The sequence below is a fragment of the Anolis sagrei genome, chromosome 12, assembly GCF_037176765.1.
Source record: "Anolis sagrei isolate rAnoSag1 chromosome 12, rAnoSag1.mat, whole genome shotgun sequence".
Classification (NCBI taxonomy): domain Eukaryota; kingdom Metazoa; phylum Chordata; class Lepidosauria; order Squamata; family Dactyloidae; genus Anolis; species Anolis sagrei.
The window spans coordinates 8,008,915-8,023,721 of NC_090032.1; the positions used below are offsets into that span (position 1 = coordinate 8,008,915).

Consider the following 14,807-nt stretch of genomic DNA (forward strand, 5'->3'; position numbering starts at 1 on the left):
CTTAGCATCCCGCAGCTATCTTAGGCCATATACCCACTGGAGAATTCTTAAAACTAACCCATTCCAGCCCTGGTTGGGTGGGTGTTTTATAGGTAGGGTTTGGACCCTTGGCCTGCTCTTGCACTCAATAATAATATTTATTTATTTATTTATTTATTTATTTATTTACTGCATTTGTAAACCACCTTTCTCAGCCAATCGGCAACTCAAGGCGGTTTCCAACAAATCAGTACACATAAAAACAGAATATAGATTAAAAAATTAAACAGTATAAGACACCACAAAAGTAATAAAAGCAACATCATTAGCATCTCATTATTATCAAGCATTGTCCCGTTCCATTGTCAATTCATTCGATTTCCTATATTAGCTACTCTGCATTTGTAAACGCATCCTCGAACAGCCATATTTTAACTTGCCTCCGAAATGTTACGAGGGAGGGAGCAGATCTGATCTCCCTAGGGAGGGTGTTCCATAGCCGAGGGGCCACCACTGAGAAGGCCCTGTCTCTCGTCCCCGCCAAACGTACTTGTGACGAAGGTGGGACCGAGAGCAGGGCCTCCCCAGACGATCTTAAAGTCCTTGATGGTTAGTAAGGGGAGATACATTCGGACAGGTAAGTTGGGCCAGAACCGTTTAGGGCTTTATAGGCCAAAGCCAGCACTTTGAATTGGGCCCGGTAGCAAACCAGCAGCCACTGGAGCTGGCGCAACAAGAGGTTGTATGCTCCCTGAGCGCCGCTCCTATTAGCAACCTGGCTGCTGTTCGTGGATTAGACCATCTTCAAAGGCAACCCCATGTAGAGAGCATTGCAGTAGTCTATACAGGATGTAACCAGAGTATGGACTACCGTAGCCAAGTCAGACTTCCCAAGGTACAGGTGCAGCTGCCGCACAAGTTTTAACTGTGCAAAAGCTCCCCTGGGTACCGCCGAAACCTGAGATTACAGGCTCAGCGATGAATCCAGGATCACACCCAAGCTGCGAAGCTGCAGCTTTATTATTATTAATAATAAAACAACTTTATTTCTATTCCGCCCTGTCTTCCTGAAAGGACTCAAGGTGGATTCCAACATACAGCTGCATACATTCAATGCTTTCATAAAACAGATAAACGACATAATATCCCAGAAAGACCCAACATATGAAAACAGCGTTAAAAACCTAACATCAGTGAGTTAAACATGACATCAATAAATTAAACTAATATAGTCAGACAAGAGTTAAATAGTGACATAAAATCTAAATAATCATCCACAGTAATTTACAAAGCCAACTGAAGTTCAACAAAGTTGGTGGGTTGGATTATGTGGCCTATGGTTGTAAATTGGGCTGACATAGACTAGTCTTCCTACAAAACTAGCTGGTGACTAAAGGTTTGGAAAGCCAGGAAACCCAGGTTCTTGGGATTTTTCCAAGGCTAGTGAAAGACAATTTCCATGCCCTTGTCTCTTTTCCAAATTCCTTTCACTCTTTGAGAACACACCCATATCCTATTACTAAGACTGTACAATCTCTACCGCAAAGGAATTCTTTCATTCATACATTTCAGTAATTAATATTTTATTCACAGCACCTCAAACAAGCCAAGGGACTTTTTTTCAAGGCTGGCAAAAAGAGGGAAACAGTTCCTTCTCTGCCAAGAAGCTTGGAGATATAATTTAGTATACATAATGTGCAAAGAAAGGAAGTCGGGATTGCCTACTACTATAATTGGGCTGTTGATGTGCTCTGAACAACATCAACATCTTACCAGTATGCCTCAGAAATGTATTAGAAGTTATAGAGGATGGGCAGGCAAATACAAGCCAACTATAAAAAGGAACACAGTTCTGTTAAAACAATGCCAAAAACATGTGACTCAGGAAAACAGACCTCTTAAATTAATGATTGATAGAATAAACTTTGTGTTTTTGCTCAAAATGTTTATTCTAAACCTCTAAGAACAGCTTGTAAGAATTAATAAAATGATATGCTAAAATGGCAAACTTGTTTTTTTAAGGGAGGAGTTCCAGCAATAAAAAAGCAAAGAAGTAAAAGGGAACTGGGAACTCATTTGTTAGGTTAAGTTATGAGAAACAGAAATGTTTTCATCAAGTAACTATAAATGTAAATGGAAGAGTGAGAGTCAGTGATACACCAGAAAAGGCAAACCCAATTTAAGGCAACTGAATATTAGAATACAGGCCCCATCATAGAAACAGCGTGGTCAATGCAAAACATCTTGGAAACTCAAGATAAGGAAAATCAAGGTCTTATTCTGCCTTATTTATAGATCTCTGGTGAGAATTAAAATAAGACCACCATCTGAAAGTTTGGTTTCATGTTGCAACCTGGGGATCACAACCAGACACAGTGAAGACATCTGCCCTTGTGCTTTGCTACTCTGCTGCTGAATGCACATGCCCAGTGTGGAAAACATCTCACCATGTTAAAACAGTGGATGTGGCTCTTAATGAGACATGCTGCATTATGACAGGATGTCTACGCCCCCCATGACTGGAGAAATTACACTGTTTAGCTGTATCACACCACCTGACATCTGCTGGGAAGTAGCAATCAAAGGACCAAGGACATCTTCGGCCCATTCTCTATTCAGATATCAGCCAGCATGCCTTAAATCAAGAAACAGCTTCCCAAGATCTACAGCAGTGGTTCTCAACTTGTGGGTCTACAACTCCCAGAAATCCCAGTCAGTTTACCAGCTGTTAGGATTTCTGGGAGCTGAAAGCCAAAACATCTGGTGTCCCACAAGTTGAGAACCACTAATCTACAGAGATACTTACAGGAGCACCTCAGCAAGTGGGAGTCCAAAAGTGGCAGGCTAAAACCCAGCACCTCAATCAGTGACTGAGACCAGATGAGAAACTCCCTCCTGGCCACACAGAAGACTGGACAACCTGGAAGGCGCTGAACAGGCTGCCCTCTGGAACCACGAGATGCAGAGCCAACCTTAAGAAATGGGGCTACGAAGTGGAGTCCATGACATGCGAGTGCAGAGAAGAGCAAACCACAAACCACTTACTACAATGTAGCATGAGCCCTGCCACGTGCACAATGGAGGACCTTCTCACAGCGACAGTAGAGCCATTCCAAATGGCCAGCTTCTGATCAGAGGACATTTAGCATAATGCCAAGTTTTAAAAAACTTTGTTTGAGTTTTTAAATGCATTTTAACTGTACCCTCAATTTGCTTCTGACACGATAAATAAATAAAATCCATCTAAAAATGTTGGTCTACAATTGACATCATCTACATGGCAAACAGAACTATTCTCAAGCTTCTTTTCTCGTTGTCAACTGTTTGTCCTGTACCCTACGCAGGATCAGTCACTACTTTAGGTCCTGCTGTGACAAGGAGACAGGATTAGACGCCTCTGGATCCCACCCGGTGTTTACTCTGAAAGCTGCTGGCACTAAAAGGATTCTGTGGGAGGAGGAAGAGCTTGGCATTGAGCCTAGTTTGTACACAGCCACTCCAATAGTATGTAAATTCTCGTTCAAGGCCTATGGTTGCAAGGAGAAGAGAAGTTCAGCTTTCATCGAATGTACACACAGGAAAAGGCAAGCACAATTTTGCCATGCACTGGAGTAGCAATAAAAGGTCTCATCTCATTTCCAAAATAGCCAATGATTGTACTTGGGTACCCTGACATGGCAAAAGTCACATACCTTGGAGATTGCAGCTTTATGTACACCAAACACAGCATGCTCTCCAAGTACATTAATTAATTAATTAATTAATTAATTAATTTAAAGCATTTATATTCTGCCCTTCTCACCTAGAAGGGGACTCAGGGCTGAGCACAACATATAAACGGCAAACATTCAATGCCGAAACATATTAGACCACACACATATAAAAGCATTAAAATCACATATCTCGACGTTAAAATCCACTAATTAAAACTGTCTCAACAACCATATTGAATTTGGTTGGCATACTAAGGGTTCCTATCGCTGCCTCATTGCGCAGTCCCAAAGGCTCGGTCCCACAGCCATGTTTTTATCATCCTTCTAAAGGACAAGAGAGTGGGGGCTGACCTGATCTGATTAGGAAGGGAGTTCCATAGCCAAGGGGCCATTACTGAGAAGGCCCTGTCTCTTGTCCCTGCCAAACATGCCTGTGATGGTGGTGGGATCGAGAGCAGGACCTCCCCAGAAGATCTTAATCTCCGTGGTAGTTCGGGCAGGTAAATTGGGCCAGGGCCGTTTAAACACTGTAAACACTATAAACACTACCCTACGCAAATGGAAGGTCACCTCTTCAATGCACAGCATGTTGTGAGGTTAATTCTTTGCACAAGTTGTCTATGGCCTGTCTTCTCATTCAACCATCAAACTGGAAGTGAAACATATACTACATGTACATCACTTCTAACATATCTGTGGTTACATCTTGTGATTATACTTTGGAAAAACTGATTTCCAGAATATGCTGCTTTCCATTGCAGTTAGAAAAGACAGAGCAGGGAAGGATGTTTTGGCAAATTGCTCAAAGCATGCTGCAGATGAACTGATGGTGGAAAGTCTTCTGCAGCATTCACCTGCAAAGCCAAGGACGCTGCAAGGAATGGAAGGATACCTGTGCTCAGCAGTTTCTCGGGGAAACAGGGAGCTCTAAGAGATCAGAAGCAGGTTCCATCTTGTTTCCTCATCTCAACTGCATCATGTTACAGCTGTCAGTGCAGAGCTTGTTGCTGTCACCTTTGTGCCTCCACATCATCCTCGAGACTGGAATAGTCTCAAAGCTGTTCGGCTATAAATAGGTGGAATATTCCAGTGGCTGCGTTCGCCCATCTGCGCCTCAGGCAATGAACTGCTCTGCTGTTGCAGTTCCTGGATGCTGATTTCCCAGGAAAGCAAACCAATACCTACTGAATAGCCGAGCATATTGCAAATGAAGACAAAGGAGAAAAAAACCTGGGAAGCCTTAGAAAGGTGCATCAGTACACAGACAAAAAGCAGTTTAAGGGAATTGTAATAAAAGTCCAGCCAGGACTGAGGAAATGTACAATATGGAGCAGATCTTGATGCTCTGAAAATTGGCAATATATCCTCTTGTTTGGGATTCTAGGCAGTTTGAAATAATTTTTAAAGATACAATTAAACAATTATTTGCCAATTATTGCATGCTTTAAAAAGCATGCTTCTAGCCCTTGCTCATAGCTAAAGGAATTGAATGACTTGTCAATATTTGTAAATTATTTTAAAGGAAACAATTCCCTGCAAAATGTCCTGAGAAGCACTTTACTCGCTGGGTTGCTCTCCCTACATTTCGTTTAAAACCCTCCTACTAGATACATCCTACCTCTGTTCATGCCCAGCGTTTATTTTTAAAATTTTAACGATTACATTTGGCCCGGCCATAGGTTTTTAAACCTTTGTGTGTTATGGTCTATATGTGAGTTATGTTAATTGTATTGTTTATTTGCTTATTGCTTGTTTTTACTGATGTGTTGTTGTTTTTACTGATGTGTTGGGATTGGCCTTATGTAAGCCGCTCCAAGTCCCCTTGGGGAGATGGTGGAGGGGTATAAATAAAGTATTATTATTATTATTATTATTATTATTATTATTATTATTTACTTGGCATTTCTTAAGTGCTAACAAGGTTAATACCTCTGGCCTGGACTTCAAATACCTGCTTCACCATGGAAACCCATGGGGTGACCTTGGGCAAGTGACATTCTCTCAACCTCAGAGGAAGGCAAGGGCAAAACCCTTCTGAATAAATGTTGCAAAAAGAAAAAAAAACCCCGTTATGGCCACTATAAGTCAGAAATCACTTTAAAACACCCAGCAACAATTCCTGAATGTATACAGAGTACATGTCTTTCCCAACAAGGAACGTTGGGCAGCCATATATAAACAAATATAAGCTGACAAGCATATAAGCCAAGGCACCTAATTTTACCACAAAAAAACAGGAGAAACATATTGATTGAGTATACGATGAGGGTGGGAAATGCAGCAGCTACTGGTAAATTTCAAACTAAACATAGATACCAATAAAATTATATTAATTGAGGCATTAGTAGGTTCAATGTTTCTGTTTGCAGAAAACTGTAATTTAAAATAAGACTGTCCAACTCTGATTAAATCATTATTCTAACCTTCTTCAATGTAAATGTGCTTACGTATCTTAATAGAGTAAAATAACCAATGTAAAAATAATAATTGTAATAATAGAGTAAAATAATAATTGTAATAATAATGATAGAGTGAAATATTTATTATTATTATTTTCTGTACTTATAATAAATGTAATAATAATGGAGTAAAATAAAATAATAGATCAAAATAATAAATGCAATAATATTAAGAGTAAAATAATAAATATAATAATAATAATAATAACAAATAGAGAACTACCCTAAGTTCGGGGTTGAGAAGGACAGTATACAAATATTGTAAATAAATACAAATATTAAATGTAGTAATAATAATAATAATAATAATAATAATAATAAAATAAATTTAACAATAATAGAGTAAATTAATGTAATTGTAATAATAATGATAACAGAGTAAAATAATAATAATAATCTTAATTTTTTTGTCATGTCAGGAGCATCCTGTTGTGAAAGAATTGGCCGTCTGCAAAGATGTTGCCCAGGGGATGCCCGGATTATTTTTGATATTTTATCATCCTTGTGGGAGGCTTCTCTCATGTCCCCGCATGAGGAGCTGGAGCTAATAGAGGGAGCTCATCCGCCTCTCCCTGGATTCGAACCTGCAACCTGTCGGTCTTCAGTCCTGCCGGCACAGGGGTTTAACCCACTGCGCCACCGGGGGCTCCGATAATAATAATAATAACCCAGTAAAACAATAAATAACTTTGACTCGTGTATAAGGCATGGGGAGGCTGAAACACTTTACATTCTTGGTTTCTACTCATGTATACATGGTATACATCCGTGTCTTCGGCACACAATTTGAACAGCAGAAAGGTGTGGCCCTGAACAAAACCTAAAACTTATTAGCTACCAGTTAGAAATTAAAAAATTAATTAATTTAAAAGACTGGTCTAGCTGATTGTGAAGAAAAAGGGTCCCTCGACAATGAGAGACTGCTGGCAACTCATGAATTATTATAGAGTTATTATCTGCAAGAATCAAAGCTAAAAAGAAACATTTATCAGTATACATAAAAGGTTAACAAGAACCACTAATTACAGCTATCAGCCTAGAATACACCAAACCTCTGAAACAACCTTGGCTTTTCTGAATGATGTAATGGAGCCCTCAAACTCTGGATGTTCCTTGACCTACTTTTTGAAATAACAGTTTTAGCAACATCCATGGTATTTCCTTGGTCTACCAGCTCCATTCCATTTTGGCACTTTCCTATCCTTATCAAAGTTTACATACTATGGTCAACATTATCAAAAGCAGCCACCCATCAATGAAACCGCATGCAATAGCTAAAAGATTACAACAGCAATTACATAAAAAGTAGGTACATGTTAGTTCACACATTTTTCCACCTCTCTGAGAGGCCAGACTTGATACTTTTTGCTTTATCAGATTTCAGTCGCATTTTTCCTCAAGGAAGACACACCTTCAAAAATGAAAGAGGGCTGTGTAAGAAACTTTTGCAATACACAAACCCGGGCTGAAACATTCTATATACTCATTACCATACTCCACCTCAAAGCCTGAGCCAGAAAATTCAAAGGGTGCCCCCAGGATAAATAATAATACCAACTAAACAACCTAACAACTTCCTGACTTTTTATTACACCTAGAATGTGCAGCCGAAGGTATCTACCTGACCTTTTCTTCACTGTAAAGTTGGCCCAACATTTCCCTCACTTTTCAACCTATTCTAGGAAACTATTTTTTCTTAAGAATTAAAAAAAGAGAAGAAAGAATCTGCCCATGATTTTAAGACTGACTTATTTTAGCATCGGATGTAATAGATCTTCAGATGATATGCACTGCATCAGAAAAAGTGACCTGAAATAGATGATATGCAGATATAGTAGTATTTGTCTTTTCTACCTTGGAGCTGGAAAAGACAAATACTACTAAAGTTCCATTATATGCTAATCAAGGCCATTATATGCTAATCAAGGTGATCAGTTGAAACATTCACACCTAGCTCCAGCAGACAAGAGTCCTTTGTCCCACCCTGGTCATTCCACAGATATATAAACCCCTTTTCCTAGTTCCAACAGACCTCATTACCTCTGAGGATGCTTGCCATAGATGCAGGCGAAATGTCAGGAGAGAATGCCTCTAGACCATGGCCATATAGCCCAAAAAAACCTACAACAACCCAGTGATTCCGGCCATGAAAGCCTTCGACAATACATTAAAGTTCTTTAGTTTTTATAGAACTCTCGACCATGATACATATGGCCCCTGGGTCTGACAAGACTGAAGACTACTAAAACAATCTTTTTTTCTTCAAGGAACCAGATTTTACTGTTGGCAAATTGCACTCTATGTATTTTATCTCATATCAATACAGCATTAATACCTACAAAAGAACCAGTTTCTAGGGCAGTGTTTCTCAACCTGGGGGTCAGGACCCCTGGGGGGGTTGTGAGAGGGAGTAAGAGGGGTCACCAAAGACCATCAGAAAACACAGTATTTTCTGTTGGTCTTGGCGGTTCTGTGTAAGTTTGACTCAATTCTATTGTAGGTGGGGTTCAGAATGCTCTTTGATTGAGGTGAACTATAAATCCCAGCAACTACAACTCCCAAATGTCAACATCTAGTTTCTCCAAGCTCCACCAGTATTCACATATGGGCATAGTGAGTATCTGTGCCAAGTTTGGTCCAGATCCATTATTGTTTGAGTCCATAGTTCTCTCTGGATGTAGGTGAACTACAACTCCCAAACTCAAGGTCAATGTCCACCAAACCCTTTCAGTATTTTCTGTTGATCATGGGAGCTCTGTGTGCCAAGTCTGGTTCAATTCCATTATTGGTGGAGTTCAGAATGCTCTTTGATGGTAGGTGAACTATCAATCCCAGCAACTAAAACTCCCAAATGACAACATCAATCTCCCCTGCCCTCCGAACCCCACCAGTATTCAAATTTGGGTGTATCAGGTATTTGTACCAAATTTGGTCCAGTGAATGAAAATACAACCTGCATATCAGACATTTACATTACGATTCGTAACAGTAGCAAAATTACAGTTATGAAGTACCAACGAAAATAATGTTATAGTTGGGGGTCACTACAACATGAGGAACTGTATTGAGGGGTCGAGGCATTAGGAAGGTTGAGAAACACTGTTCTAGGGGTTAGTCTGGCTTTATAAAATCAGATCAGCTAACCCATTTACCAAATTACAGTTTCATTCTCAAAACAACTAGATTCTCAAATACAACTGTTAAAGTAAAAGGTAAAGGTTTCCCCTTGACAGTTAATTGTCAATTGTGCTAACGAGCACAATTCAAAGTGCTGGCTTTAGCCTATTAAGCTCTGAATGGTTCTGGCCCAGCTTACCTGTCTGAACATATCTCCTGCTCTGAATCATCACAAAGTCTTACGATCGATGGGAGAGGCCCTGCTCTCTGTCCCATCATCCTCGCAAATGTGACTGGTGGAGGGGAGAGAAAGGGCCTTCAGTGGTGGCCCCTCACCTGTGGAACTCTCTACCAAGTGATATTAGGTTGCCCCCCTCCCTCTTGTCCTTTAGAATGAAACTCTAAACTTGGGTATGGGACCAAGCGTTCGAACAGTAGAGGCAGCAATTTTGAATGAGACCCAATTTTTGCAAATGACAACGGACTGACCTGGACTATGATTTCAAACCTGCATGATTTAAACAATTATAAAGCATTAATGAATTGTTTAATCGATTTTTAATCATTTATACTGTTGTTGGCATTGAATGAATGTCTGTTGTGAAGCCACCCTGAGTTGGGGGTGAGAAGAACAGCCTACAAATATGAAAAATAAATAAATAAATAAGATCTAGTTGTGGAGCCCCCGGTTGTACAGTGGGTTAAAGCGCTGAGCTGCTGAGCCTGTTGACTCAAAGGTCCCAGGTTCAAATCCGGGGAGCAGCATGAGCTTCCACTGTCAGCCTCAGCTTCTGGCAACATGCAAATGTGAGTAGATCAATAGCTACCGCTCCGGTGGGAAGGTAACGGCGCTCCATGCAGTCATGCCAGCCACATGACCTTGGAGGTGTCTACCGACAACGCCGGCTCTTCAGCTTAGAAATGGAAATGAACACCACACCCAGAATCAGACACAACTGTCAGGGGAAAGCCTTTACTTTTACCTAGTTGTGTCTGACTCTTGGGGGTGCTAATCTCCATTTCTAAGTCAAAGAGCTGGCGTTGTCCGTAGACACCTCCTAGATCATGTGGCCAGCATGACTGCATGGAGTACCGTTACCCATGGAACACTGTGATCTTTCCACAGGAATGGTACCTATCGATCTATTCACATTTGTATGTTTTTGAACTGCTAAGTTGGCAGAAGCTGGGGCTGACTTTGGGCGCTCACCCCGCTGACCTTTTAGTCAACAAATTTAGCAGCTCAGTGGTTTAACCCACTGTGCCACCAAGGGGCCCAATAATTAGTTATTGAAAAAACAAAAACCCTGTAGCATTCTATAAAAATACTATCACAAGACTGACCCTTGAGTTTCCGTTTAATACAACCCTTTCATTTTGCTTCCCATCCTTTATAGTTTTCCCTTCTCCACCCACAATGGCATGATCTGGGAACCGGAAAGATGCAGCATAAACATGACTCACTTGTTTTATTGGACCAGGGTCATTCTTCTCTTCAGGCATCTTCCCAACCTTCTGCACCCTCCTGGTAGTGGTGGTCTTTATGGCAGGCCGACAGACATAATTTTCCAGGTTCTTGGGAGGCTTTTTAGTTCTCTTAGCTTGGAGGCCTATTTTCAGTTTTAAATTGCCCTCTGAAAAATTAGTTTCCTTCACAGAAAATTGTTGCTGGGCATCCGTCACACATTCATTTTTGCCAGCTTTGTCACCAGCAGTTCCCTCACAGCTCCTGTTGTCCTCTTCGTCTTCCTTAGTGCTACCATCGAGTTCCACCTCTCTCTTCCCTCCTGCTGTACCTGTGGCAACTGCGGACGGGCTTTTCCCAGAAAACCCTTCAGAACCAGAACCCAACCCTAGCATAGCAGTATTTTGAGAGTCCATCACAGTATGTACTGCTGCAATTTTTGAAATTTTATTTTTTAAAGCAGAGCGGGCACATGGTCCATCAGTAGATCTTCAAAGAAACTTGCAGTCAACATCTTCTCCCTGTGGAAGAAATGCAAAATATACAATCAGAAAAGGATTGTTTAAGGATGCATAAGAGAACAGATCTTCAAAATTCTTTGTTGTGAAGCAGAACTGAATAAAAGGTGAACATGTTATTCAAGCTCTTCCACAAAGTTACTAAAGTACTTTTACAGATCAACACTTGTTTACCATAATGAAGGAAAATGAACCATTAGTCTTCCTAACTAGACATAGTTCTTATTCTCAACACATGATCAGGTAAAAGGTTAACAAGAATGTGGTAAACACAAAAACCACTACCTAGAATCATAGAGTTGGAAGAGACCTTGTTGGCCATCCAGTCCAAGCTTCTATCAAGAAGCAGGAAAATCACATTCAAAGCACCCCCAACAGATGGTCATCCAGCCTCTGTTTTAAAGCCTCCAAAGAAGGAGCCTCCACCACACTCTGGGGCATAGAGTTCCACTGCTGAACAGCTCTCAAAGTCAGAAAGTTTTTCCTAATGTTCAGGTGGAATCTCCTTTCCTGTAGTTTGAAGCCATTGTTCTGTGTTCTAGTCTCCAGGGCAGCAGAAAACAAGCTCGCTCCCTCCTCCCTATGACTTCCCCTCACATCTTTATCCATGGCCCTCTTCATGTCTCCTCTCAGCCCTCTCTTCTGCAGGTTAAACATGCCCAGCTCTTTAAGCCGCTCCTCACAGGACTTGTTCTCCAGGCCTTTGATCACTTTAGTCGCCCTTCTCTGGACACATTCCAGCTTGTCAACATCTCTCTTAAACTGCAGTGCCCAGTACTGGATGATATGATTCTAGATGTGGTCTGACTAAAGCAGAATAGAGGGGTAGCATGACTTCCCTGGATCTAGACACCGTACTCCTATTTATGTAGGCCAAAATCCCATTGCCTTTTAAAGCTGCTGCATGACATTGTTTGCTCATGTTTAACTCGCTGTCCACAAGGACTCCAAGATCTTTTTCACACATACTGCTATTAAACCAGGTACACACACACACACCCATTCTGTATCTTTGCATTTCATTTTTTCTACCTAAGTGGAGTATCTTGCATTTGTCTCTGTCCATGATACTATGTTTTCCATATGTTCCAACATATTTTATCAATTCCATGAGAGACTCTTCTTGGATGGCTCTTCAGTATGATGTTGTTGTTCATTCGTTCAGTCGTCTCCGACTCTTCGTGACCTCGTGGACCAGCCCACGCCAGAGCTCCCTGTCGGCCGTCACCACCACCAGCTCCTTCAAGGTCAGTCCAGTCACTTCAAGGATGCCATCCATCCATCTTGCCCTAGGTCGGCCCCTCTTCCTTTTGCCTTCCACTTTCCCCAGCATAATTGTTTTCTCTAGGCTTTGCTGTCTCCTCATGATGTGACCAAAGTACTTCAACTTTGCTTCAGTATGATATACCTAGTTTATTCAGAGGTTTTTGCATGTTACTGTTTATATGTGAGTTATATTAATTGTATTGTTTTTTGCTTATTGTTTTTTGTTTTATTGATGTGTTGTTGGGCTTGGCCTCATGTAAGCCACTCCGATTCCCTTGGGGAGATGGTGGCGGGGTATAAATAAAGTTTTATTATTATTATTATTATTTCTTAATGAACCAAGTATAAACATGTACTGTCACCTAAATTCATTCCTGCTAGTTTGTAGTTTTTTCTTTCCCTCAAGACTATAGGAAAAATGCATTTCTCCAGCAATAAAACACATTGAATGCAAAATTCTACTGTGTATGCTTTTTCTGAGCAAGGGTTCAAAGTTTTTCAACAGATTTTTCAAATGGTCTGTGACTTTAAAAAGAAGCATTGATGTATAATGTGAAAAGCTCCTGGCTGGTAACCATGTAAGGGCTGTAACTGCAATGCTGTTTTCTAGGATTTGCGATAATAGTTATATTTAAGGACTTGCTACTAAACCCACTTTCATTCACCCAGACAGAGAACTGGTTTACAAATCTTGCTTATGCCCTCTAGCGGTGTCCTCCTGTACCTCGGCGTCTCTTTGGGCGAGCCCAAAAAAGGAGTTTTGCATTCCCAATAGGACAGGCCTATGGAGTTAGAGCTGCACATCCAAATGCAAGGCACTGTCGCTGTCCCTTCTCCAATTTCAAGAATGTTTTCTTGATCTGCACATTCCTGCACTTCACCTTCTTCTACACATAGGCATATTAACGTCTTTCAGCAATACATCTGAATGTTTACCGTAATTCTCGTATTATCCTACTCCAAACCCTTACAAGACGGATGGGAATTGTGCAGCCTTCTGGATGTTGCTGAACTGCAATGCCCAGAATTCCTTACAACTGGCTATGCTGGCCACAGTACAACTTTAAAAACTGGTTCGTGAAGGTCACCGTGTGAGAGGAATGTTTTGAATTGGAGACATTCCAATTCATGGATCATTTTTTTTAAACCAGTGTTTCTCAACCTTCCAATGCTGTGACCCCTTAATAGAGTTGTGGTGACCCCCAACCATAACATTATTTTTGTTGCTACTTCATAACTGTCATTTTGCTACTGTTATGAATCGTCATGTAAATATCTGATATGCAGGATGTATTTTCAAATCCCAAATACCCGATATGCCCAAATTTGAATACTGGTGGGGTTGGGGGTGATTGATTTTGTCATTTGGTAGTGCTGGAGTTGCTGAGATTTATAGTTAATCTAAAATCAAAGAGCCTTCTGAACTTCACCAATGATGGAATTGAATCAAACTTGGCACACAGAATCCCCATGGCCAAGAGAAAATACTGGGAGGGCCTGGTGGACATTGACCTTGAGTTTTTGGAGTTGTAGTTCACCTACACCCAGAGAATACTGTGGACTCAAACAATGGTGGATTTTGGACCAAACTTGGCACAAATACTCAATATGCCCAAATGTGAACACTGGTGGAGTTTGGGGGAAATAGATCTTGACATTTAGGAGTTGTAGTTGTTGGGATCTATAGTTCACCCAGTGAAATAGCATTCTGAACCCCACCAATGATAGAATTGGACCAAACTTCCCACACAGAACCCCCACGACCAACAGAAAATACTATGTTTTCTGATGGTCTTTTGGCGACCCCTCTGACACCCCCTCGTGACCCCCCCAGGTTGAGAAACACTTTTTTAAACCTTTGCTCCATACCAACTGTACACCACAACTTCTCTGTATGCCCCAGTCAAAGTGTTCTTCCTTCTGTGCTCTACTTCTCCTAAGATACTGTTGCCTCACCTCTTGGATTCTTTTGGGATGATGGGAATATAAATCCACATACACAAAAATGGCAGGGTGCCATGTAAGTTGATTGGGAGGAAGATACTTCCATAGAGCAACACTTTTATTTGGACCAATTCAAGAGTCACTAAGCGTCTCATATTTTAAAAACTCTAGAGAAATTAAAAACATTCACTTCTTTGTGTGATATGTTACCACTTCTCATTATGATGCTGTCATTAATTTGGGATTCAGATTTCCTGGGGCTAAACCCACCCTGCAGAGCTAAATAAACATCTCAAACTACTAACAACTAGTGACAAATGTGTAAAGCCCTGAGGAAGGAGGCACC

At 40.9% G+C, this 14,807-nt stretch overlaps 1 protein-coding gene across 2 annotated transcripts in view; it reads right to left on the reverse strand.

Moving 5' to 3' along the window:
• The window catches only part of ASH1L (ASH1 like histone lysine methyltransferase), a 95,276-nt gene that overhangs the window by 72,618 nt on the left and 7,851 nt on the right, over positions 1 to 14,807 (reverse strand). For both annotated transcript variants that reach the window (XM_060758153.2, XM_060758152.2), the window contains exon 2: positions 10,733 to 11,254. In XM_060758153.2, the coding sequence (XP_060614136.2) occupies positions 10,733 to 11,149 (417 nt within the window). In that variant the 5' untranslated portion in view covers positions 11,150 to 11,254. The remainder of the gene's footprint in view (positions 1 to 10,732; positions 11,255 to 14,807) is intronic.